Source organism: Ursus maritimus, unplaced genomic scaffold (genome assembly GCF_017311325.1).
Source record: "Ursus maritimus isolate PB19 unplaced genomic scaffold, ASM1731132v1 scaffold_8, whole genome shotgun sequence".
Classification (NCBI taxonomy): Eukaryota; Metazoa; Chordata; class Mammalia; order Carnivora; family Ursidae; genus Ursus; species Ursus maritimus.
Genome location: NW_024426996.1, coordinates 23228887 through 23255912, shown reverse-complemented (window position 1 = coordinate 23255912; position 27026 = coordinate 23228887). Strand labels below are relative to the sequence as shown.

Here is a 27026-nt window from a genome sequence, read left to right as displayed (position 1 = left end):
CCGGGGGCCAGCGGGCGGGACCTGCGGGCCGCGGTAAGTGCGGCGCTCCCGGGGGAGCGCATCCGGCGGGTGCCGCGTGGGGGCGCCTGCACCCCGTGCTTGCTGGGGCCTGGCGGGCGCGGCGCGGGGCTAGGGGCGGCGGGGTGTGGGGGAGTGGGGGCAGAGGGCCGCGGAGGGCTTGGCTGGAGGTCCCGCCCGCCTTTTCTCCCCAAGGTCCTCGGCACCTAAATGATTATAATATAAAATAACCACGCGCACGCGCCTGTTGCAAAGCACAGTTTTTCCTGTTATCCTCACAACCTCCCAGGGGATGTAGATTAACATACCCATTCCAGATGGGAAACTGAGGGCCACAGAGTCCTCCGTGGTGCCTTAGCCCGCCACCCACCCTTCTCCGGGTTAACCTACTGGATCTGGAGCCTTTGGCCTCCCGGCTTGTGACTGTGGCCAAGCTGGGCCTGCGTCTGGGGGAGAGCCTCAGATACTGGGGCGGTCTGCTGCCATTTTGAATGGTTGGTGTCACAACCACAGGGCAGGAACCCAAGGCTTTTTTGTCTTTGCGGATTCCTCGAGCTGTTTATGAGAATGGAATTCGCCTCTCTTGGAGGCAGCCAGCCCGATATGGTGGTAGATTCCAAAGTCTAGAATCACTAAGGTTGGAGTCCAAGGCTAGTTCTCTTCTGGTTTGCCTAGCAGCGTTAGACAAGTTAGTTGCTCCTCCTGGGCTCTGTTTACTCAACTGTAAAATGGGAACAACAAAATGAATCAGCTTTATAGGCTTGTCGTGAGGATTAACCGACATAGCACATGTAAAGCAATTACTGGCACGTAGTGTATATTGTATACATTTTAGCAATTATGAACACTTCGGGAATTTTTCCCCCCATATTTTCAAAGTTTTTGTTTTGAAATAATTACAGACTCACAAGAAGTTGCAAAAATAGTACAGAGGTCCCATGTACCCTTCCACCAGCTGCTTCCAGTGGTACCATCTTAGGCAACCGTAGTAAATTACCAAAGCAGGAAATGGGCATTGGCACAATGTATTCGTCAGACCATAGCTCTTGCTCGGATTTCACCAGATTTTGCTTGAAGTGTGTGTGTATAAACTTCTATAAAATTTTGTCATATGTATTCATCAAGATACAAAACAATTTCCTCACCACAGGGGAACTACTTCTTGCAACCCTTTTATCAGAACTCCTTTCCCCACCCCCAACCTTTGGCAACCATGATTGTTCTTCATTTCCGTAAGTCTGTTCTTTTGGGAATGTTAGATAAATAGAATAATACAGTATAAAACCTTTTGAGATGGGCTTTTTTTTTTTTTTTAACTCAGCATAAAGCCCTTGAGATCCATCCAAGACACCATACTGGTAGTTTGTTCATTTTTTTAAAAAGATATATATATAGATAGATATAGATATAGATATAGATATAGATATAGATATAGATATATTTATTTATTTATTTATTTGATCATGTAGATCTTCATAGTAGAGCTGGTTTAAGCCCAAACACACACACATGTACACACAGCAAGCAGGAAGTTTCTAGGACTGATAAGAAAAGAATAGGGATTAAACTGGAACCTCTTGAAAATGCTTTGTGCCTGTAAGGATGAGTGCAAGGAGGAGTAGATTTGCTGTGTAACGAGCCATTACAGATGAAAGGGGCCTGGAGGTGGAAGAGTCTTCAGGGAAAGACACCAATAATATAGACATATCTGACTAAGGCAGTGACGTATGAAGGTAATGAGTGACCTGCCCTTAAGCTGCTCAGGTTCCAAGTCCTGACTTAGGCAGTGGCTGGATGTGTCAGATTATCTAGGACCTGGTCTCATTTTCCTTCCATCAACTGCTTCCATGTCATATTTATATTCTCACAACTCAGTGCAGACAGGGGCCTGGTGGGTAAGGAAATTGGGTGAAGCAGGCTGGGTAGAATAAGACAGTAGGGAGGGGTGGAGACTGTGACTAAGAGAGTATAGGATTTATCTGTAGAGGGCAACCATTGTACCAACTGGTGGCTCCATGGAAGGGTGGACCCAGTGTTCCCAGAGAGCCTGATTTTTGTTCTAGATCGTGTATGTGAACTTTTTTTCTATGTCAGAAGCTCTAGTGTAGTGCTTAAACACCTTTCTCTGGAGTCACACTACCTGGATTACAATCCCACCTCTACCACTTATTAGCTGTGAGGTCTTTCACAAGCGTTTGTTTTGTTCTCAAACCTCTCTGTGCCTCGATTTCCTTATCTGTAAGTGGGAGTAATGCTAGTATTCGGCACCCACTTCATTGGATTGTTATGAGATTTCAATAAGTTCAAACATGTAAAGCATTTCGAACGTGCCTGTTACAGAAGAAGTCCTTGATAATGTGTTAACTGTTGTAATTCTTATTCAGAATTCTAATTCTTATTCAAACAGAAAAGGGACCAAATGACAGGTTTGTAGGCCCCAAGCAGTCCATGGACTGCCCGTTTGAAAACTTTGACTCTCTGAGTTTAGGGGGTTAACTGAGGCCCACAGAGATTAAATGAAGTGCCAAGGTCATTCAGCTAGTTAGGTGCGAGTGGTCCCTCGGATCCAGGTTCTTCCCACAGCACTCTGGTCCTTTAAAGGATAAGAAAAAGTCCCTGGAGGAGCTGCAACCTGTGACAAGGAGAATGGGTAGATGAACCAGGTCGTAAAAACGAATTCGATTTACACCTAGTGACATGGATGGGCCTTTGTAACATTGTGCCTAACAAATCAGTAGGACATGGCATCGTACTAGTTATGTAAATTAAGACTACATGCACATAAAAGAATGACACAGACATCACAAGGAGTGTACAAGCAGAAGGGTGCTTTTTAAACCTGTGAGAGGGGTTTTGCCTGTGCAGGGAGAGCAGCGAGAATGGGATGCGGGATAACTGCCTCAAGGAAGCAGGAGAGGGGCTTTGCATAGGCTGGAGATGATGTGCCATGAACTAGAAGTCTGATTAGCTCAACCCTCTCCATGGAACCCTCCCCCCACCTCACCTCCTCAAGAAAGGTGGAGGCCAGCCTCCTTACAACTTCTGTCTCCCCCCCAATCCCTGTGGTCCATACCACCGGGCATGTTGTCTTACAGGTACAAAGAGAACCTACCTTCCAAGTGTTTGACAAAGCACAGGCACCGCCCCCCTTTCCTGAACAGCCTGCGGTGGACATTTGTGAAGAAGGGACTGGATGACTTCAGGAGAGGCTGCCCGCCTTACGAGGGTCTGATCACTCGGGGACCTCAGGAGGCCTTTCTCCCCCAGATCCATCACACAGCTCCCCGACCTGCCCCAAAGAAGAGGCAGGACAAGTGGCCCCAGGAAGCAGCCCTGTTTTCCAAGCTCTCACCAGCCCAGCAGGTGCGGAAGGCCTTCCTGGCGGACGCCGAAAGCCAGGTGGCCCTGCACCCTTTGGCTCTCTACCCTAATCTGGGGGAAGACATGCCTGTCGAGGTGAGCTCCTGACCGAGGGGTGTGGGAGGGCCTTGACAAGAATTCTCCTTAGACGTGTGGGAGCTCCTTTGAGGGGGCGACATGTTTGCATGGTTGGGGGGACGAGGAAGTCTTCCCAGGGTGAGAGTTCTCATGGGGGCTGGAGCAGCCTTCCTTTCTCTGTTCCCAGGAAAGACATTGGCAGCAACATACTCGCCACCCTCTTTGCTTGCTATGAAGCCACACAACTTATAAAGGTCCAGTAAACCAGAAACATTCGACTTCTTTTCCCCTGAAGTTCTACCAGTCTACTTTGCTTGGGACTTTTTGAGGGCAGAAACCAAAAGGGGACTTGTTCAGTCTTGCTTCTGTTACTTTAGCCTGGTGTTAGTGGGTGTCCATTGTACTTAACTAACTGATGGGTAGGCGGGGGGAGCCCGAAAGGTTGTGGGCAAAAGTCACTACATTGTTAGGCTGGGTTTGGACGGCAGCTCCATTACGTCACCAGTGTCCCAGGCTGCTTTTGATTCTGAGCTCCATAATCCTTAGTTTATGTCTCTTGTTCTTGTATCCCGGGATGGCTTCCACACCTCCAGGCATCAACTGTCTTTCACACAAGAGAGGGGAGGGGGCAAAGGTTAAAGGGTCCATGCCAGCTGACTGTCTTTTAATTAGACAAGTATTAAATTTCCCGGTAAACATCTCATTCCTATGACCACTTCTAGCTGCTAGGGCGTCTAGAAAATTGAGTTTCTGGTTGGGCATTGTGACCTGGAACAAAATCTAGAATACAATTCTGTTAGACTTAAGAAAAAGGCAGAATGGGTATTGGGCAGGGAACGAACAGTGCCTGCTACCCCACCCTCACCCACGTAGTCTGCTCCCCGGGTCAGTCAGCATGGCTGACTTCTCTGCAAAGCCCTTCCAGGGCCCTTTCCTAGTCAGAGTAATGTCCTCGTCATGGTCTGAAAGGCCCTGCACGTCCGTCGGCTCTCCGCCCCACCCCTACTCCGCTCCCCCTCCAAGCTCACCACCTCCTCCTCTGCTCTCACCCTGCTCCCGGCCCGCTGGCCTCCCAGCTGCTGTGTGAACACAAGCAAGCATGTCCAGTTCAGATTTCTCTTCCGTGCCCGGGACACCTGCCCCCACATGTCTGTCTGGCTCACTCCTTCACGTCCTCAGATCCTTGCTCAAATGTCTCATAAAATAACACTTCCCTTCTATCCCCTCCTTTAACCCTTGCTGTAATCTATTTTTCATGGTAGCCCTTGTCACCCCTGGGCTCCTCACTGGCATAAAGTCTCTAGAAGGGCAGGGACTTTATCTGTGTCTTTCACTAGGTACCCCTAATACCGGGCATATGGTAGACACTCAACGAATGAATGAATAAATGATACGAGGCAGAAAAGACTATAAAAAGGACAGCTAGAATTTCTGGTCAATTATTTTCTGCTTGGGCTTTCCTCCACTGCCTCTCCTGCAGGCCAGAGCGTCTGAGCCCGTGACAAGCAGATTTTTTCTACATACCCTCAAGCGGCACTTAGGATTGTGGCCCTTATTTCCATGTCTGACCTCCCCAGCTAGGCATGTTGGCTTCTTTCCGAGGCAGGAGCTCTTCTTATGGTATGATGGCCACCAGCTGCTCTAGATTTAAATTGTACCAAGAAAAAGAACACCTCCTTTTGCACACTGCCAGTAAAATCCCATAGCCTCGTTCCCATGGGTAAAGCTTCAGTTATGCGCCTGTTCCTAAACCAGTCACTGTGGTCTCGGTTGTCCTGACCTGCCTGTGGAGAAAGGATGGGGTCCAGAGAAAAATCTGGACACCGTTGTGTATGGGAGGAAAGATGGATGCTGGGCAGTCAAAAACTACAGAAACCCCGTAGAGGCAGTTGGCTCAGTGGGGTGGTGAGGGACTGGGGTCGGCCCAGGGGCGCTATTCCATCTGGAGGAGCTGGAACATCGGCACAACAGCCACATTCCTAATGTCTAGGTGGGGGACGCTTACCCACAGCGCCCGGCACAGGACTTGCGCAGAAATCGAGGAGCGGCATAACCGCTGGAAAAGCAAAGCCAAGGGGCATGCTGGTCTGTTCTGTTTTAGAATCAAGGGGCCTTCTTTTCCGGCACATTTTTCTTCCCTCCAAGACTGTTTTCTGTTTGTAGCTCTTATTAAAGGTGCTGGAAGTGCTGGATCCGGACAGGAAGCTGGAGGACACATGGGCTTATTGTCAGGGTGTTGGGAAAAGAACAAAGCAACCAGCCAAACTCTTAAAAAAACGTTCTACCCAAGTCGACCTGGGACTGTAAGTATTGTTCTTAACCCCTTGCTGGTTGTGTCACCTGATGAAACATTCGAGGACTTACCTTCTCAAAGCTCCTTGTCTGAATAATCTTGAGAAGCAAAATAACTTAAGTTCCCAAGGAGAAAGGAAAGGAGCCTTGGGTCCTGCTGTGAGTAGTGTTTATTTCATAGATGGATGTGAATTATCCAGCAATAGAGCCAACACGGGTACATGACTCTAGGACGGCGGTTTGGGAAGAGAAACACTGAGAAAACCTGACTAATAGGCCCACGATGACTCTTTGAATTATCTGTGTTAGAAGCCTTTTACTCAACATGATTGGGACCAGTAGTTGGTTGGAAAACAAAACAAAACAAAACAAAACAAAACAAAACAAAACAAAAAGATTAACACAGGAAATTACGAAAGATGTTACTAAAGTAGTTGAAACATTTTATTTTATCCTAAAACATAGCTGTACATTCACTTGCTAGTCTTTGAATGTCAGGCCTTTTTGGAGTATGTGTCTGCTGCTTGAAGGTTCCAGTCATCCTTTTGTGTAAACTACATACGTAACACCACCTGAGTTGAACCTTTCCAAAGCACTAAGCTTAATTTTCATAGAAACCTTCTTCTTTTGTATCACACTCTTGTATTCCCAGTTCACATAATATTTAATCTGAAATGTTAATGCAGTGATAAGTGTACTATACAAAAATAGATTTGGGGGCCCCAGGGTAGCTCAGTCAGTTAAGCATCTGATTTCGGCTCAGGTCATGATCCCAGGGTCCTGGTATCGAGCCCTGCGTAGGGCTCCCTGTTCAGTGGGGAGTCTGCTTCTCCCTCTCTGTCTGCCTCTTCCCCCCCCACAACACACACACACCACTTGATCTCTCTCTCTCTCAAATAAATAAATAAAATCTTTAAAAAAATAGTTCGGGATACAAATTTGACTTGTGAATTTAAATGTCACTGGTGGGCCCTCAGGAGTGTGGGTGAAGGAGACAGCCGCCCATCCACAGGCCCCAGACCACTTACAGAGGACGCAGGCCCATGGTCAGGGTGTGTGGAAGGGGCCATGCAGAGCTTTTTTAAAATTATACATGTTTGCTAAAGTGAGACACAAGGTGACAGGAACCCAACCATCCTGGCCCCTGAGTGTACCCCCTCATAAAGTGGGGAGAACAACTGGGCACACACATCTCAGTTCTGTCCTTCTTCCAGAAGAAAGATGGCTCATGGGAAACACAGTCCTCTGCTCCTGCCTTCCTGAGGGGAGCCCCACCCCGGCCCAGCACCACCAGGGCCTGCATGGGACAGTCCGCCCATTTCTGGTTTCAGTTAACAAGTCCTTTTGAACCTAAACCCTTGTGCTCCAGCACGGCTGCTGTCAGTAATAAAGGTGGCATTTTGGCTTTCATCTTTGCCCTTTGTATTATTTTGCTCAGAACCTGGGTGGGGAAGAGGGAGAAGTGTCCTAAGTAGGAGACCCCAACAGAGTGGGTCGTTGTGGCCCTATGAGCATCTTTGAATTTTTTGATCCTCAGTGAACCGTTAGCTGGTTCTCTTTATGCAAAACAAAACAAAACAACAGTACTTACTGGGTAGCTACTCTGGGCCATAGACAATGCTAGGTTTTGAGGACGTAGTGGTGAACTGATCAGGACCCCTGTCCTCGCGGTGATTGCAGCAGGGGCGGGGGCAGTGCGTACACGCAGAAGGTATGCATCTCAGCTCACGAAGCCGCATGTTTACAAAAGACCACTTCTCTCTCTCTTTTCCTATTTATATCTGGCCCAAGCCCTCATGTCACTGAGCAGCAAACCAATCATGGTCATCATTTGTACTCTAAGAAAGTGGGGTTGGTCCCCAATAATTGCAGGACTCCTCTTTAACTTCTTTCTGGCCTTTGGGACTCTTCTCTCCATTCTTGCTGTCTGTGGTCCACTCTGGACACCCACCCCTCTCCTCCTACGTCACGCACAACGTCTAGCTTAATTGCTGCCAGAAGCCTGGGCTTCTACACAATAGAGGTTCTGCCTTTAACTGTAGGCAGTTACCTTGGTCGACCCTGAAAAAATCTGCAGGGTGAGAAATGAAAAACAAATGTGTTATCTACTTAAAAGGAGAGAAGATAATAGTATAGAGGAAGTAAACAAAACAAGTATCTTAATAAATTATCATCACAAAATGAATGTATAATCACATAATGGCAAGGTTTTCTGTCAGCGTAGTCTTAGCCCATTCTGTTAGCATGTCCTTGTGCGTTGGCACTGTGCACAGGAACGTGAATTTGGTGGCTTAAAACAACAGCAATTTATTATCTCATAGTTTTAGAGGCCAGAAGTCCAAAATCAGTATTACTGTGCTGAAATGAGAGTGTCAGCAGGGCCACGCTCCTTCCAGAGGCTCTAGGGAAGAATCAACTCCTTGCTTCTTCGAGCTTCTGGTGGCTACTGGCATTCCATGGCTGTGGCCACGTTGCTCCAATCTTCACGGTCAACATCTTCAAATCTCTCTCTGCTCTGTCTTCACAGCTTCTTCTCCTCTGTGTGTGTGAGTCAAATCTCCCTCCGCCCCTCTCTTACGAGGGCACTCGTGGCATTTAGGGCCCACCCAGATAATCCAAGAGAATCTCCCCGTCTCAAGCTTCTTAAATTAATCATATCTATAGAGATGATTTTTCCAAGTAAAGTAACATTTACAGGGTCCAAGGATTAGCACCTGATCTCTTTGGGGGCCATTATCAGCCTACCATAGCATGAGGTAACATCTCCCATCCTGAAAACAACTTTCATTGAGCACAGAGTCTCTCCTTTCCTTTAGAGCCAAACTCCGTTTAAGAGGTGTCCATACTCACTTCCTCTTCTTTCTTTAACGCATCAGCACTCCAAAGAATCTGCCCTTGGTCACGGATGCCATTGACCTCTATGTCACCCAGTCCGTTCTCTGTGATCATCATGCTTGATGGGCCAATACCAGTTGACACAATTGATGATGTCCTCTTTCTTGAAGCACTTTTGTTCACCCGGCCTCTGGAACACCCCCCATTCTTGGTTCTCCTCCTACTTCAACGACCTCTCCCCGGTCTTCTTTTGCTGGTCCCTCCTCCTCTTCCTTTTAAGGAAGATGCACTTCCTTGAAGTGCGTCAGTCTCGGACATCTACTGAAGTGACCTCATCCCTGCTCATCTTTAAATGGATGTTCAACGTTTGCCCTTGAATGTACGCTTGCCATCTCAAGCTCAACAAGTGCACACTGAACTCTTGTTCGGTTCTAGGTTTCTTCCCCAAACCTACCCATCCTTCTCACCCTTCTGTCTTCTCCAGATCAGTAGCTAGCAACTTCATTCTTCCAGTTACTTTTGAAACTGCCGACAAATCCCAAGGCTTTACCTTTGAAGTATATCCGGACTCTCACTTACTGTCCTACTGTTATTCTGTTTCAAGACACCATCAACTCTTGCCTGGATTATTGCCGTACTTTACTAACTGGCCTCATGGCCTCCACCCAACGTAGCCCCACTTCCTGCCCTCGTCTATTTGTCACACAGTTGTTAAAATGATTCTTTAAAAAACCTAAGTCAGCCTCATTCCTGTACCTTAAATTCTCCAGTTAAGGTACAGCATAGGGAATGTAGTCAATGGTATTGTAATGGCGTTGTAGGGTGACAGATACACCGGTGGTGAGCACAGCGTAACATACAGACTTGTCAAATCACTGTGCTGTACACCTGAAACTCACATGACCTCATGAGTCAAGTATACCTCAATTTAAACAAACGTGCTGGAGGATACATATGATGACAATAGATGCTATGTTTTTGATTTAAAACGAATTCTTCAATTACTTGCTTATTCAGAGTAAAATCCAAAGTCTTACAGTTGCCTCTAAAGTCTCTTATGATCAGGCCCTGTTACCCATCAGGCCTCACCCTCTGCTACTCTGTCCTTTGGTCTCGCCCCTTCAGTCTCACGAGCCTCTCTGCTGCCCCCATCCACGCGCAGCACACTCGTGCCTCCAGCCCTTTGTACGTGTTCTGCTTTCCTGCCTGGCGTCTGCAGTTTGATATCTGCATGGTTTGATCCATTTCTTCTTTTGGGTCTCTACTCAACTATCACTTTGGTAGCTAGGCTTTCTCTGTAGAAATAAAAAGCCCCTTGTCAACACTGTCCATCCCTCCTGCCCTGTTTTATTTTTCTTTATGTCACTTGTAATCACCTGGCATAGGCTTACCTCTTTCCTATCTGTCTCAATCTTAAGTTCTATGAAGACAGAGTTTAAACTTTATCTACAGCTGAATCCTAATGCCTGGAACTGTGCCTGGTACTTAGTTGGTGTTTAATAAATGCTTGTTGAATGAATGGATGGATGAATTAATATATGGATGCTATGACTAAAAGATACACGGTGCTGAGAAGGAAGTGTGGGTTCTGGGGACAGCCTGGAAACACCTCCCTGAGGAAGGGATATGTATGTTGGAACATAAGGGGGATGAGGGAATGCAGAAGGCATTGCAGTCAGGTGGTACAATGTGTGCAAAGGCCCTGTGCCTGAAGGGAGCATGATGAATTCATGGAACTGAGAGGCGGCCACAATGGCTGGAGCTCAGAGAGTGAGGGAGGGTGTTAATGTCAGAAGAATCTAGAGATATAGGCAAGGATCAGGCCATGAAGAACCTTGGAAACGGAGTTAAGACTTAGGTCTTTAATAAAAGAGTAATACGCTATTGAACACAAAAACTTGTACCTGAACGTTCATAACAGCACCATGCATAATAGCCCAGATGTCCATCAACTGATGATAGACAAACCGTGGTCCCCTCAGACAATGGAACTTAGTCATAAAAGCGAGTAAGCCACTGATACATTCTAGAGCATGTATGAACCTTGAAACGTTATACTAAGTGAAAAAGGCCAGACACAAGATAAAATGTCTAGAATAGGCAAATCCATAGAGACAGAAGGTAGATTACTGGTTTTCAGGAGCAGAGAGAGTGGGGGAAATGAAGAGTGACTGTCAGTGGCTACGAAGCTTCTGTTTTGGGGGTAATGCAGATGTTCCAGAATAGATAACGGTAGTAGTCGCATAACTTTGTAAATATACGGAAACCACCGAATTGTATGTTTTGAAATGGTAAATATTATAGTATGTGAATGATATCTCAATTTGAAAAAGAAGCTGTTGAGAGGTTTGTCTGAGGGTGAAGGGTGGCCTCATTTGCTACGACCAGATTTATATCTCGAAATGACTGTTTTAGCTGCAGTGCTAAGAATGGATTAGGGGTTGGGGTTTGGGGCCTTAAGAGAAGATCAGAGACACCAGCGAGAAGCATTTGTACCAGTCCAGAGACGGAGACAGAGTTAAAACCTACCAGATTCATTAATGGGCTGGATTTTAGGGAAGGGAGAGAGAAGTCAAGGACATCTGCTTGTGAAGATTGTCTATGGCTTTAAGTGACTGCAAGCACAGTAATTTGGCAGATGTCTTAATAAATGGTACTCAGCATGTCGAAAAATCAACTTATACTGGTAAAATGCTGTATACATTTTCATTATTATAGCTAATCATGATATACTTACCTTTATAGTACTGATAATGAGAATGTGGTCTCTGGAAAATTAATGTCTACCCCTATGTGCTGGTGAGAGACTGTTAGAAATGCACGCATTACCATCTTCTTTCCTCAAGATAGCACTGAAATCTACTTGGCTTCATGGTGTTTCATCTTCTAAGTCTTTGATGATCTCATTATCCTCAGTCCCAAGAAGACTCCTGTGTCACATCCAGGTCAATGGCTTTATGAAGAAAAGAAGCCCAGTGAAACAGATTTGCTCCACGAAGATGGTCCTCTTCCTCATGAAAACGTGCGCAAAGGAGTTAGGGACTTCTGCGACTGGGCTACTGCTTTTGTAAGTTAGTAGTAATTCTTACAAGCTACTTTTTAAGTCAAGCTCAGGGTTGCTATTATTAAAAAACAATGTTAGGATATGATCTAAGTCAAATAAAGTTATAAAGGAATTATGATTCTTCCACCATTTATGATTAGAATTGTTTCCTGTAGATGATGTCTCTGGAAAGTTTGCAAGCTTGCAGCCTATTTGAATGTTTATTGTTTATATGTCATATTGCTGTTGTTTCTTTCTTTCTTTTCAGTGGCTCTTTTTCTTTGCCAGCTTTATTGAGATATTACTAACATTGTGTAAATTTAAGGTGTACCATGTGATAATTTGTGATTATATATATATATGATTCCCACAATTGGATCAGTTAACACACCCATCACCTTACATAATTACCTTTTTTGAACATGGTGAGAACATTTAAGATCTACTCTCTTAGCAACTTTCAAGTATATAAAGACAATTTTGTTTACTGTCTCACCGTGCTGTACATTCGATTCCCAGAACTTATTCATCTTATAACTGAAAGTTTATATATTTTGGCTAATAACTACTCATTTCCCCCACCCTGTTGTTTCATTTTTTTATTTTCCATCTCAGTGTCCTTTTTCCTCCATGTCCTTCACTCCTTCAACTCATTTTTCTCAGTTATATTTATCTGTAAGTACTCAGCCATTTTTAACTACAACCTTCACAAAAGGTATTTCTGACATGAATGGACTTTTGTTAGTTCTTAAAGTCTTCCCTTGCCCTCCTTCCAAGAACCCATTTAAATACCTAGTTGTGTTCTTGAGTCCCTGTCGATGTCTAATTCCTTAGGTTTTTCCTAGATTTAAGACCCACTAGGATTTGTAATCTTTTTTTCCCATTTTTTGAAAACATTAGTCGGTTTTAGCCAATGTATTATTTAGGATTATTTCATTGGAAACTGATTGACATATAATTCAGACTGGATTGAAGGAGGTAGGGGAACTATCCAGAGGTCCTAGGAGCTTCAGGTATAGCTAGATCTAGGTGCTAAGATGTTGTTAGGTGTTCTCTCATCTCTTGGCTGCTCTCTCTGTCTGAATCCATTTGTCTGACTCCAGTTTCAGGTGTGCAACATAGTGATTTGCCAGTTCTATGCATTAAGCTATAGTCACTGCAGTGTAGTTACTGTCACCATCTAACACTATTACAATACCATTGATTGTATTCCTATGGTGTACCTTTTATCGCCATGACTTACTTATTCCATAACTAGAAAACTTTACCTCCCAATCCCCTTCCCCCGTTTCACCTATACCCCCAGCCACCTCCCTTCTGACAACCCCCAGCTTGTTCTCTGTATTAATGAATCTGTTTCTGTTTTCTTGTTTGTTTGTTCATTTGTTTTGTTGTTTAGATTCCACATATAGGTGAAGCTGTGTGGTATTTGTCTTTTTCTGTTTGTCTTATTTCACTTAGCATAATACTTTGGGTCCATCTATGTTGTCACAAATGGCAAGATCTCATTCTTTTTTATGGCTGAGTAATATTTCTCTGTGTGTGTGTGTGTGTGTGTGTGTGTGATGTATCACATCTTTATGAACTCAGAAGGCTGCATAGGATTAAACAGGCTGAAGTTTTCTCAGCCCATTAATTCCCTCAGGGACTCACTGCTTCCGGCTGGTCCTAAGTTGTCCCTTAATGCACTGACAAAGGCCTCCAGAACCCCAGTACTTCTTGTCCCCAGCGAATGCTGACTGAGCATTTTCTTTCTCTCCTCCAAACTGCCTCTTCTCTAGCCATAGTCAAATGCCTCCTTTAGATTAAAGAAAAATGTCACCATTTGTCCTTGATTCATGCAATGTGATATTCCTCCAGGGAAGTTCGAACATTGATGAAGAGTTCATCCTGAAGCAGTTTGACATCGGCTCTCAGAGCAAACCAAGCCTCGACGTGCCCCTCGCGATGAGGCTCAGCCAGGCTCCTCTGGAGCTCAAGAAGAGACCGGGCTTAGAGAAACTGCAGGGGCCACAGTTTTCCCAGAAACTGGACCATGAGCAGAAACACCAGAAACCACAGGTAATTGCCAAAAGGGGAGAAGAGTGAAAATCAAAGGAAATTAAGTTGCATTAAAATCTTAAATAGCCTTGAATTCTGGTACTTCAGGGGAGCCCTGGCCTTTTTCAGAAGAATTCTTGAATTTTTTTTTTTGGTGTTTAATAAATATTTGTTAAATCAATGAATATTTCATATACATAATAAAGCTAGTTATATAACCAAGGCACGCCTTTCAGCATTATTTTTTTAAAGATCTTATTTATTTATTTGAGAGAGCGTGCATGAGAGAGTGAGCACAAGCAGGGGGCAGAGGCAGAGGGAGAAGCAGACTCCCCACTGAGCCCGGCGTGGGGCTCCATCCCGGGACCCCGGAATCATGACCTGAGCTGAAGGCAGGCGCTCAACGGACTGAGCCCTCCCAGGCGTCTCCAGCATTATTGTTAATATCTGAATAGTCATTGTTATCTCTCTGTGTTTATATGTTGAAATCCTCTCTTTATGTGTTTAAATGTTGAAATTCTAACAGTTAATGGAAATACATATGAAAGTTTATTATTCCAAGAGTTAAATGCTGCAATTAATGATCATGAAAGTTGTTTATTCCTTATCCAAAGAATCCATGAATTCTGGGGGGTGTCTTATTGACCACAAACGGTCATTCTTGAGCACATGCTTGCTGATTATTAACAAATCACTCCGTTTTTCAATACCACTTGCCCGTGAAGATAGAAGAACAAGGAAACAGAGGAGAAAAAGCATGCTGTGTTCCAAAGGGAAGTAGAATGGAGTTTTAAGTGCTTTTCCACTTTTCTACACGACCTACAGCTGCAAATACATATACACATAAGTCAAATTGTATCAGTCCAACAACGGATTGTTTTTCAAGATTTTATTTATTTATTTGAGAGAGAGAGAGAGAGAGAGCAGGGAGGGAGAGAGAATCTCAGGCTGACTCTGGGCTGAGTGCAGAGCCCGACAGGGGGTTCGATCTCACAACCCTGATGCCATGACCTAAGCCAAAACCAACAGTAAGAAGCTCAACCAACTGAGCTACCCGAGTGCCCCAAGTCCAACAGCAGATTTAAATATGTAAGTGGTGGTCAGGGGTGGGGGTGGCAAAGTTCCTTTCTCTGAAAGTGAGAAACAATATACCATCTCTACCCTCTGGCTTCTACATGTGATCTTTGATACTAGATTTCTAACACTGAAACGTAGTAACTTTGTCCTTTCTATTTGAACACAGTCGACTGACTGTTTTTACATATGCGATATTTTCCATCCTTGGCTCTGTTGCATAAGGTTTACGAGAACTATGCACTCCAACGCTAATAGCAGCACTTTAAATTTTCCATTTGCTCCTCATCTTTCTAAAGCATAAAATGCAAAGTGATGTTGGACAGGCAAATTGTGTCCATCATACCCGAGGCCTGAACCACAGCTTGCCCTGAATCTGGGCTGAATCAAATTGCTCAATTCCCTGTATGTACAAATCATTGCACAACTGCTGCTTTATAAGCCCTGGTGGTTATTGCCAAAATTGAACTTTTGACTGGCAGACAGAGGGCCACTATGTGAAAGCTCAAATACATTTCCATATGGTGTCGTTTTCCTTCCAGCTGTAGGACCTCCTGTAACCCTGCTTCTGGTGTGGATCTGCTGGTGATTCATTCCTTCAGTTTTGTTTGTCTGAAAACATCCTTATTCTGCCTTCATTTTTAAAGGGATTTTTGTGGGTACGGAATTTGGATTCACAATGTTTTGTTTGTTTTCGGTACTCTAAAGATGGTGTTCCGCCGCCTTCTTGCTTGTGTTGTTTCTGATGAGAAATTTAAGCCTTCCCTGTCTTTGTTTTTCTGGACATGTGATTTCCCTTGGCTCCTTTAAAGATGTCTGTCACTGCTTGTGAGTCGTGTGATTATTCTACACACCTGTTACCTGGGGTTTGCTGAGCCTCTTTGATCCATGGGTTTATAGTTTACATCAGATTTGGAAAATTTTGATCATTATGTCTTCAAAAATGTTTTTGTCTCTCCCCGCTGCTCCGAGGACTTCAATTACATGCAATTAGGCTGCATGGGGATGTCTCACAGCTCACTGCTGTTCAGTTCGGGATTCTGTTTTTTCTCTGTGCTACGACTGCTGTCCTTACAGGTTCTGATCTGTTCTTTCTGCAAGGTCTAACCAGCCATCGATCCCCTCTAGTGTATGTTTCATCTCATACATTGTCATTTTCATTTCAAAAACTTTGACTTGAGGGGCGCCTGAGTGGCTCAGTCGGTTGGGCATCTGCCTTCAGCTCTGGTCATGATCTTGGGGTCCTGGGATTGAGCCCATGCTGGGTTCCCTTCTCAGCAGAGAGTCTGCTTCTCCTCCCTCTCCCTCTGTGCGTTCTCTCTCTCTGTCTCAAATAAATACATGCAATCTTAAAAAAAAAAAAAAAAGAAAAGACAATGAGCTGGGGCAATCGTGGGGTTTATCTTCTTTGTTTCTTGTGTCTCAGGGATCACTGTACTTGTTATTTGATGTCTAGTGTCTTATAAGCCATTATATATGTATATATATTTATATTTATACTTATTTCTATTTTTTGGCTGCTGCATATGGGAGGGTAAATCTGATCTCTATTCCAGAAGTGGAAATCCGCATCTTTATTTTTGCCCCATATACTCTTGGGCCTGCTACATTGCTCTTTGGTCTTTAAAACTCTGAGCTTTCCCACAACCTTACCTGTGCTCACAATATTCTCTCTGCCTGAAGTGCCACATGGGAAGAGGAAGAGGGGCACTATACCTTCTTTAGACCCAGGTCATATGCCGGTTTTTCCATGGAGACTTTTCAGGCCCCTTGGTTGACATTCATTCATTCTTACTTCTAATCTCTCCCAGCAGTCTGTGCCCTACTGCAGCGTATCTCTCTTTGCCCTGACATTCATGCATCATTTGTCTATGCAAACCTTCAACAAACATTTCTGATTTTCTACTGCTATGTGCCAAAAAGTGCTGGGAACAAATGAAGAAGCAGAGACACAGGCTTGTTTCCTCACTTAAGGAACTTACAGCCTAGTTGGGTCAACAGGTAAATGATTAATTATAATGAAATGATGTCATGGTTCATAGAGACATGGGAAGAAGTAATCAATTCCACCAAGCACGGGGTGAGGGTAGGTTCAGTGAAGGCCTCACAGAAGAAATTATGTTTGTACTGAGTCTTGAAAGATTACTGGTCATGCAACAACATACCGTATTTCAGAACTCAGATCTGGAGTGTAACAGTAGCATAGATTTCATCCCCACCTTCCCCCCCGTCTCTTTCCTTCCACTCCTCCTGCTTGTGCGCTCACTCTTTCTTTCTCTGACAAATAAATAATGACAAATAAATAAATAAAATGTTTTTTAAAGCATTTTTAAAACATTTAAAGAAATAGAAATAAACATCCTACAATGCATAGGACAGCACCCTCCCTGACCCCCCAACAAAGGATTATCCAGCTCAAAGTATCAATAATGCCAAGTTAATTCAACAAATATTATTGAGCACCTATTATGTCCAAAATACTGTTCTGGTTGCCAGAGGGTTGTATCCGGGAACAATCTCTGAAGCTTACATTTTAGAGGATGAAAGGAGAGGCAAGCAATCAGAAGAATAAATAGCATATCAAATGGTGATACATACTGATAAGAAAAGCGAGGCAGGGAAGGAAGACAAGGAGTGTTGTGAGGTGGTTACAATTTTTAAGCAGCACGCTTGAAATAGAGGCAGCAAAATGCTGAATTCAGCTCTGAGAAGGGCTTTCCCTCCCCTCTGCTCTGTCCCATCCTGTCTGCTTTAGGTAAGGCGTACCTGACTTGACCCTAGAACGACCCACACATTCAGCCTCAGGTTTAAATGTGAGTGAGAAGAGAGAGGGGCAGAATCTTTGGGTTTCATATCTCTGCCTTGCTCATCGTGTGGGTATTACATCGACACTATCAGGCTATGATCCAACAGACCCCTTACCAGCCCTCATTTACTACTGAGGAATGGGAGAAAGAAAGGAGTGACATCTATTCTTCCTTCTCTTTCTCTCTTCCAATTAGAGGCAAGAGATTAGTGTTGAATAGCATACCTGTCGTTATTGCTGTTGTTGCATAGCATTTGATCAGAAGTAGTGTAGCATTAACAAGGATGAACACAGTGCTGGGCTCATAGTAAGTCTACAACTCATTGTTTTGGTTGGCTGAGTATTGGTGGTTTTGGGGGGATTTATTTATTTTAGAGAGAGAGAGATGGGGACCGTTTGTGAGCAGGGGGAGGGGCAGAGAAAGAGGAAGAGGAAGAGAAACAAACTCACCACTGAGCAGTGAGCCTGACATAGGGCTTGATCCCAGGACGCTGAGATCGCAACCTGAGCTGAAATCAAGAGTCGGATGCTTAACCAACTGAGCCACCCAGGTGCCCCAGTTGGCTCAGTATTGTTTAAGGTCATGACACTTCAGTGAAATATGTGATGTTGATGTGATATCGAGCTGCTTTATGTAACTTTCCCCTTTAATCTTTCCTACAACCCTATGGAGTGGATACTGTTATCTCCATTTTACAGATGAAGCATGAAGTAATTTGCCCGTGGACTTATAGCTATGAAGTAGGGGAGGCTGGATTTGAACCTGTGTTTGTCTAAGTCCAAAGGCCATACTTAACCATCCCATTATTTTCTCGTTCATGAACTTTTCATGCTACCTTTGTAAACCAAAGCATACTGAAGCTTCATAAAATACTTTGGCAAGGATCAATCATAAGCTAAAAATTAATGTTACTGTTTTCATAAGCTAAATCTTCGATTTATTGAAATGACAAACATAAAAAATGAATGAAATTGGGAATTACGTTATTTTTTGTAGAATCCTCATAAACCAAAGTGTGTGAAGATGAGGTATGGAGCATGGTATCTGGACACCAAGTTGTGGAAAAAGCAAAGAGCAGATGAACCTTTGGTTGACCCCAAGGGCTCATGCAAAGCTCAAGATGAGAATTTAAAAAAGGAGCTGCAGGAACAGGTATGCGTATATGCTGAGATTCGCCCATCTGATCTAAAGGTTATCACAGTGGCCCTCGTAGCTCATATTGAAGCCAGAGTCTCTGGCTGAAACATAGGCTCCAGAAAGTCTTACAGCGCACGTGCTGACCTCCGCAATGAGAAAGCCAAGCCATTATATAGGGTTACGCATACACACATTGTATGTCTAATAAGTAAGACTTGGAACCTCCTGGCTTTGTGGTAGACACTATGTCTCTAAAGATGGGACAACCACTCCGTATTCCTAGCATTCTTGGAACAATTAATTCTATGGATAAATTGGCTGTTCAAAGGGTGGTGTGACCTGGTAGGACCACCTCCGACCTCAGAATAGATATAACATCATGGGTTCTCTTTGAGTAAATGTGAAGCTTGTTTTTTGGTCAGCAATGGAGGAATGTTAAGGAATTGGAAATTGCACTCGGGAAACGTCTTTATGCAGCTCAGCAGAGTTGGTGGGCCTGCCTGAGAGAAAAGGGGCAAAGGTTAAGAAGCACTGGTAGATGCCACAAAGCAACAAACACACGTAACAAGGATGTGCTCTAATTTTACTGCAAATAAACTCTGTGCCTGCCCAACTCCTGCGTACAAGAGCCTAGCAGATGGAAGAGATTCACTGTAGTCCTGGGAATTTGGAAATAATGATGCAACACTTGACAGAGCTCTGATAAGAATACTTGTGAAACTGTTCCTTTTATAGCAGGTCCAAAACTTCTCCCAGATAATGATGTGAAAACACTTTGGAAAAGAGTAAAATGCTGTACGAATTTGCCTACTCATTCATTCAGTAATCACTCATTAAGTGCCTCCTTTAGATTGGGAAGCTGAGACAGGAAGGATGGTCGTTTTTATCTTTTCTAGTGGTGGGTATGAAATTCTTATTTTCAGATGTGGGGTATGACACAAATTTCTGAGCACAAGATGCTTATATAAGCCTATAAATAATGTAAATAATGTTCAATAGAATTTCTTGGTGTATGGTTTTTGGAGCAAAATATCTAACTTTCTGTGAATTTAATACATAACATAAAACTATTCCAGTTGCACCTAAAAAATAATAAAACATGAATGAATGAACAATTCTCAATGAACTAAATATTGAAAAACAAAAATAGTTGCAAAATGTATTGTTTTATGGTGTCTTAGAATTTCTCTTTTTAGAAATATATTCCTAAAGACTAATTCTTAAAAGGCTTAAGGAATTTTACAAAAATATTCCATTTTGATGGCAAAATTGAGTAAAGATGTTTGCCAAAATGGTGACAATAAGCTCATGAGAACGAAGTAATGTTTAGATTTTGGCAATATGGTCATATATTATAGTAAAAGATTATTTATCAGACAGCTTAGACACAGGCAGGAGTCAAAACAATGGGGTTGTTCCATCGTGATGTTTATAAATCACACTCTGTAATTCATGAAGATTGAATTACCCTGTGTGCTTTAGCTGCACTTGACTATGGCACCCCAATTCCTAAGACACAGGAGCAGTGGGATGCTGATAGAGGGCAGTCACTGTGATGCCATGGCTATCTTGCTGGGAACACATGAGTTCTGTCTGTTCTTGGTTGAGTTCATTTGGAAGCTGAAATGGTATTAAAGAACTGAGTTACAATGACATAAACTTATCTACCCAACTTTTAAATTCAAATAAACGAAAGGTAAAACCAAAAGGATACATAAATACCCCAAAGATGTTGCGACTGGATCGAATCGTTTCTGATTGTCATGCCCTTTGAAGTTAAAATCTATTAAAGAACAAAATTCAACCAAGTAAATTTAATTGGTGTAATTAGCCCTATTCAGTGACTCATGAATTGGGCACCATCCTGTCTAACAAATAGAAGTGTGCTCCAGGGAGTTGTATAAAAGGGAAGGCTTTTATAGGCAGACATGGCGTGGGTCAAGGAAATTATTGCAAAAGAAAAGAGTGTTCCAGGCAAGGTCACCTTTCTTAGGCAGAAGGGCAGGGATCTTATGCAGAGTACCTCGCTGGTGCTCATCAGGAAATTCCAGACTGACTGGTTTAAAATTCCACTCGTGGGACAGGCTGAAACTGCAATTAGATTAGGTATTAAGTCTCGGTGGGGCTTAACATAAGTGACTCCGTTTTGGACCTGTGGTTTCTTTTTAATTATTCCCCCGCCCCCTTCATCAAACTGTGAGCTGCACTGAGAGGTGTGATAAAAATTGAAGACATCGGTGCCGCTCTCAGCTGATGGTCTGTGTTCTAAAAGCTTTTGTTGATCCTGTTTCTTTTGATGAATTGCTGTGGTGTTCACAGGTTGCGACATCAGGCTCACGGTTTTTTAGCCAGTCATTCTCTTCGTCTCTTTTTTGATATTCCAGTCTTTGGGAGATCATTTGCTTGGTGATAAGCGGCTACAAACATGCATTCCAAGCTTTTGAGATAATGGGACACACCAGAGAGATTATTACGGTAACTATAAGCAGGATCATTCCGAATGTTTGGAGTGCTCTTTGGAACCATGGTCCCTGAGACCAAACCAATCAAAGAATGACCCAGTTGTAAGAGTCACCCTTTAGGGGCGCCTGGGTGGCACAGTGGTTAGGCATCTGCCTTCGGCTCAGGGCGTGATCCCGGCGTGATGGGATCGAGCCCCATATCAGGCTCCTCCACTGGGAGCCTGCTTCTTCCTCTCCCACTCCCCCTGCTTGTGTTCCCTCTCTCGCTGGCTGTCTCTCTCTCTGTCAAATAAATAAATAAAAATCTTTAAAAAAAAAAAATAGAGTCACCCTTTAAGCCAAGTGGCTTGCTCAGTGATGTTATGTAACCGAGTTTCAGCTTCCCCAGAAGTGTTAATCCAGGTGCAGCAGGTGGTGTTGGCCATAGCACAGACGCCTCTTTGCTCAGCCGAAAGATAATCCTGTTATCAAGAACAACTTGGGCCAGAAAGTCTAAGGATCTTTGCTGGGCAGCTAGTGTCTTAGCAATGGAATCTGCAATGTCTCCAGGAGTTAAGAAGTTTCATAGTCTCATTTGTATTTACTCCTACACCAGAGGTCAGTCAGGTTTTTAGTGCATATGGGAAGAGAATAGCCTAGTCTGAAATAAAAAGTCATCCTAAATGCCTGACAAAGATGGGTCCTGCTGGTGAGATCTCTCGGGGAGTGGGGGCAGATCTGATCTTGATAGACACGGGGATGCGGGGGTGCAAATATACAAAGATCCACATAAGTAAATGTGTCTACTTAGGTACCTCTTCTAAGCAGGAGTCAACTGTCGCTTGTGGTGACATGGGGATATAGGAGAAATTGGTCCCAGGAAGGACCGAGGGTCTCTTGCATCATGACGAATCCAGTAATCTGCCAAGTTTGCCTCCCTTAGCAATGGACTGAGAGATACAGAGGATGGAATTATCCCTCCTGGCCAATGTTAGAGTAATGAAAAGAAAAGAAGAAGGGGTTTCATGTTTAGTCAAAGTATGAAGTGTGAATCCGTGCCTCGGGTAGAAGCAGTCTACTTTGGCGCCAGGTACTTCTCTTCCTCATCTATGTGATTCAGGTCTCCAGCATCTGTAGAGGAAGGAGCAGAGGTCAAGTGGAGCCTTCTTAGCGGTGGGGTGTGTATCCAGGGCTCAGCGCCCTCTGGTTTTGTAGCAGCGTCAGTGGTCAGGAGTATCTGGTAGGATCCCTTCTAATGGGGCTCCAGGGCTGTCTTCCTCTGGTGATGCTTCGGGAATACCCAGTCACCAGGCTCTAGACTGTGGCCTTGAATTGGGATCAGATTAAATCTTCTTTAATCTGTTGACGATATGCTTGAGCGTCAGACAGGAAAGAGTTGCAGTAGCTGGTCATCCTGGCACGAGACAACGAGGGACCAGCAGAAGGTTGTAGGAGACACTGGTCTGCCAGTGACTATCTCCTATGGACTGAGTTTGTGTTTCCCAAAGGGGCTGCTGCAAACAGTTAGGAAGACCAAAAGCAATACCTTAAGCCAGGGGAGTCCAGTGATTTCAGCAAGTTTAGAAATTAAGTTTGAGGATCCCATTAGTCCTCTCAACCTCGCCTGATGATTCCGAGTGATAAAGGCAATGATAATTCCAAAGTTTGCAAGGTTTTCATTAAGCCTCATGTGATTTGCCAAGTGAAGTGGGTGCCTTGATGGCTGGAGATTGTGGAAGATATCCCCCAGGTGGGAAACACGTTCTCTGACAGTTTCTTTGCCATAGTGGGGACTGCAGCCTTGCGGCAGGGGAAGGCTTCAACGCATCCGGAAAGCACACGCAGAAACAGAACAGATCGATAACCCACGCGAAGGGGCAGTTGAACGAAGTCTGGCTGCAGGTGTTCCCAGGGTCCAGGGAGAGGAGTCTGAGGCCTTTGGAGACAAAAACAGTTTCTCTGGGATTGTGAACCGGCTGGTCAGACATTGCTGCAGGCTGTCTGCGCAGTTTTAGAGACGTCTCCCTGCCCAGTGTCAGTTCATAATTTGAGCTCATCTTAAATGCCCTGTGGGGGGTTCGGTAATGCAAAAACCAAAGAGTGGGCTTTGTCAGGGAACCAGCAAGAACTAAGCAGCTGTTGAGTTTCCCATAGCCCCAGTAATTTACCATCTTAATTTCTGATTCAGGCGCAAGACGGTTGCCGTGTTACAAGAAGAGCAGGATAGCCACAGTCTGGCGAGGAGGGGTCATTTTTTTGCAAAAGCAGTATGGATTTCATCCCCATGTGCCCAGTCTTTATAGACTACTTGCTTCTGCCTTTGCACGAAAGTCGGCCAGGGCATTTCCCTGAGGCCGAGGTTTCGATCTTGCAGCGTGAGCTTCAGTCGGAACGCCAGCAATTTCAGGAGGTAAGAGACTAGCCGTAAGGTCATTTCCCTGTTGCGCATTTTTGACTGAGTCCCAGAGGACATAAGAAAGCCCTTTTGTTTCTGTAACGTCCGTTAATCATGGACGACCCCGAAGGCATGCTGGCTATCAGTATAGATACTAAGTTTGTCCTCCTGAGAGCTGGCGCGCTCGGTAAGGGCTGGGAGCTCTGTCTCTTGCGGGGATGGAGCTTAGGGAAGGCTTGCTCTTTCGAGTAGGTCATCTTGGGCAGTAATAGCACAGCCAGCTTGAAAATCCCCCTTTTCATTTCTGCGGTATGACCCATCCACGAAGATTAGATCAGGAGTAGTTAAAGGAGTTCCCCATAAATCAGGACGTGCTATCACAAAACGGGACATGAGTACCTTGTAGTCACAGACTTCCTTCCTCAGGTAGGGTAGTAACGTAGCAGGTTTAAGGGTGTTGCAACGTTTAAGGCACGGAGTAGGCTGTGAGCGCAGAAGGATCTCTTAGGGAGTTAGTCTGCCTGCAAGAAAGGTTGAGTCGATTCTGAGTTAAGAAGACTTTGGACGGTGTGCGGAATTTGCAAATAAACATCATTTCCTAGGGTCAAATCTGATGAGACCGCCCCTCGCTGTGACTGTAGCCTTGAGACCGCTGCGACAGGTGGGAGCAACTGAACCGGGCCGTGTGCTGTACTAGGTAATCGGCTTCTGTTCACCGCCTTGCTCTTAAGCCAGCGTTCCCAGGGCTTGATTACCTCTTTCCCACACAAACCAGGTGGAAGGTTTTGCAGTTAGGCGGCCCCAAGACAGGCGGTCCTTACAGTACTTGTCTCCAGTCTCCTGAAAGCCTGCTCACGTTTGTCTTCCCAAGAAAAGTGTTCAGGGACTGAAATGTTCGTAAGTTCATAGAGTGGGGTAGCTAATAGCAAAAAATTAGGAGCGCGTCGTCTGCAATAACCAGTCAAGCCAAAGTCATCCCCAAATCTCTCACCTAGTCGTGGGCGTAGGAAATTCCCAGATTAACTTAATTGTCTTGGGAGATCGCTGAAGTCCTTCAGGGCTTAGATAATGACCCAGATAACGAACAGTGTCTAGAGATAATTGTAATTTTTTCGTAGAGACTGTGCCTTTTCAGCTAACTGCTCTAGCATATAAATGGAAGCATTTCTGGACTCCTCTTGGGAGGCTGAAAGTAGCAAGTGGTCATCTACATATTGCAAAAGGGTGGATTTCCTGGAGAACTGAAGTGTTGCTTAAATCTTGGTGAAGGGCTGGAGAGCAGAAGAGGCCTCATGAGCAGCTCGCCTAACAAATAGAAGGGCACACCAAGGACTTTTATAGAACGGAAGGCTTTTATAGGCAGAAATGGGGTGCGATAAGGAGGTTATTAGCAAAAGAGAAGAAAGGCTTGTGGTAGGCAAGGTCACCTCCCTTAGAGGGAAAGCCTGGTGATCTTACGCAGACCACTGGCTAGTACTCATCAGGAAATTCCAGACTGGTTTAAAATCCCGCCCCTGGGAAAGAAAGCTGAACCAACAGTTAGATTAGGTATTAAATCTTGGTGGGGCTTAATAGAAGTGACTCCATTTGGGGCCTGTTGTTCCTTTTTAACAGATCGAAAAATTATGGGCATATTGTCAAGGGGAAAAAACACTCATGTCTTGGTCTACTACTCTCAATTCTGGTCACCAAATGTGTCAGGTCTTTTTTCTCCACACCAAGCAATTCTCTGATTCTCCAGACACCAGCTGAGTGTCCTACAATTTAACTCAAGTCTGCCACTGTCCGCCTGGTGTTGGCATCAGACCTGACAGGGTAAGGGCTCAGTTTCGCAACCCTGCCCCCACTTCTGATGCCAGTCGCAAATCAGGTTCTCACCTGTGCTTCTGACCAACCAGCTATGCGTTAGAGGTCCCCACACCTCCTCCTCGGGTTCTGTCATCTGCTCGAAGGACTCAGGGAAACAGCTTACTTACTAGATAATGGGTTTATTAAGAAGGCTATAACCTGAGAATAGCCAAATGCTCGGAGCAAGGTATATGGAAAGGGGTGCAGAGCTCCTGTGCCCCAGCTGAGCACACCACCCTCCCAAAACCTCCACATGGTCACCAACCTGGGAAGCTCCCTGAACCTTGTCCTTTTGGGCTTTTATGGCGGCTTTAATAGGTAGGCACGATTGGTTACATCATTGGTCATCCGTGATTAATTCAGCCAGAGATTGCAGGATGGAGCCAAAAGTTCCAACCCTGTCCTCACGGGGTTGTTTCGTCTGGCAACCACCCTGTGGCTCACTCAGGGCTTTCCAAAAATCACCTTGTTAACATAATCTCTGTTGTGGGTACAAGGGGCTAGTTATGAATAACGAAGATTTCTCCTTCTGCCTTTGTGGCTCTTATCACTCGGGCAATTGCAATGTTTTAGGAACTCTGTGCCAGGAATGGGAAGAAGACCAAATGTATATAGTTCTTATTAAAAATCACAGGATCACACTTGTTAATCTCAAATCGGTTAGAGTCCAGCCATCTGGGTTTAATAATTGTCTAATTGCTAAAAAGTGTTGCTTCTCCTTAATACAAGGGTCTGAGAAAAGGGTAGGGAAAGGAGAGAAAGTTGGTCATCTTTTGAAGGCCTTTACATTCAGCAACTCATGAACGTTACCTATACATACACTCACAGAAGAGAAGGAAGTGATTTAAAATGAGGTACTTTATACAGAGCTGACTGCTTTCAATTAGGACAAGCGTGGAATCAAACTTCTGACAGCTGGTTTTGGTTTTGTTTTTGTTTTGATGCGGGTCCTCTTTTAGGAGGAGTTACTTGCGGACCTTCATGGAACCACTGCCTTTAAGGATTTCATTCTAAGCAGGGGCTACGAGATGCCAAGTGTGAGTAAAGGGTCATTTCAGAACGACTGGCTGAGGGGCTCACAGTTGTTGATGGGACGGGGTCAGCACCCTACCGAAAGCAAAATACAGTTGACTCTTGAACAAGACGGGCTTAAACTATGCAGGTCCACTTATATGTGAATTTTCTTTTTTTTATAAATACAGTACAATACTGGACATGTATTTTCTCTTATAATTTTCTTAATAACACTTTTTCTCTAGCTTACTTTACTTCTTCTTTACTAGCTTACTTACTTACTTCTTCTCTCTTACTTTAATGTAAGAAGACAGTATGTAATATATATAACATACAAAATATATGTTAATCAACTGTTTATATTATCAGGAAGGCTTCTGGTCAACAACATAGACTATTAGTAAAGTTTTTGGGGAGTCAAAACTTATACATGGATTTTCAATTGACTGTGGGGGGGGTGTGTGCCCCTAACTCCTGTAGTATATTGTTCAAGGGCCAACCGTACTTTTCATAGCAGGACTCAGGCCCCTGGAAGAAAGGGCATGCTTTTCCCTAGACAAAGGCCCGGAGATAGGATTTGGCTTTTGCTTTTTTTTTATTCTGCTTATTTGATTTCTGCTGTCAGAGGTGCTGTCTTCCTGCTG

The 27026-nt window shown here is 44.3% G+C and overlaps 1 protein-coding gene across 1 annotated transcript in view; it reads left to right on the top strand.

Moving 5' to 3' along the window:
* Positions 1–2: 2 nt before the first annotated feature.
* Positions 3–27026, top strand: part of LOC103665331 (protein FAM47E) — a gene marked incomplete at its 5' end in the record, with an annotated part of 29502 nt that continues 2478 nt past the window's right edge. Inside the window, 8 exons of the mRNA XM_040625324.1 lie at positions 3–33; positions 1169–1250; positions 3114–3474; positions 5620–5759; positions 11500–11650; positions 13487–13687; positions 18544–18699; positions 26328–26405. Coding sequence (XP_040481258.1) covers positions 3–33; positions 1169–1250; positions 3114–3474; positions 5620–5759; positions 11500–11650; positions 13487–13687; positions 18544–18699; positions 26328–26405 — 1200 coding nt within the window. The remainder of the gene's footprint in view (positions 34–1168; positions 1251–3113; positions 3475–5619; positions 5760–11499; positions 11651–13486; positions 13688–18543; positions 18700–26327; positions 26406–27026) is intronic.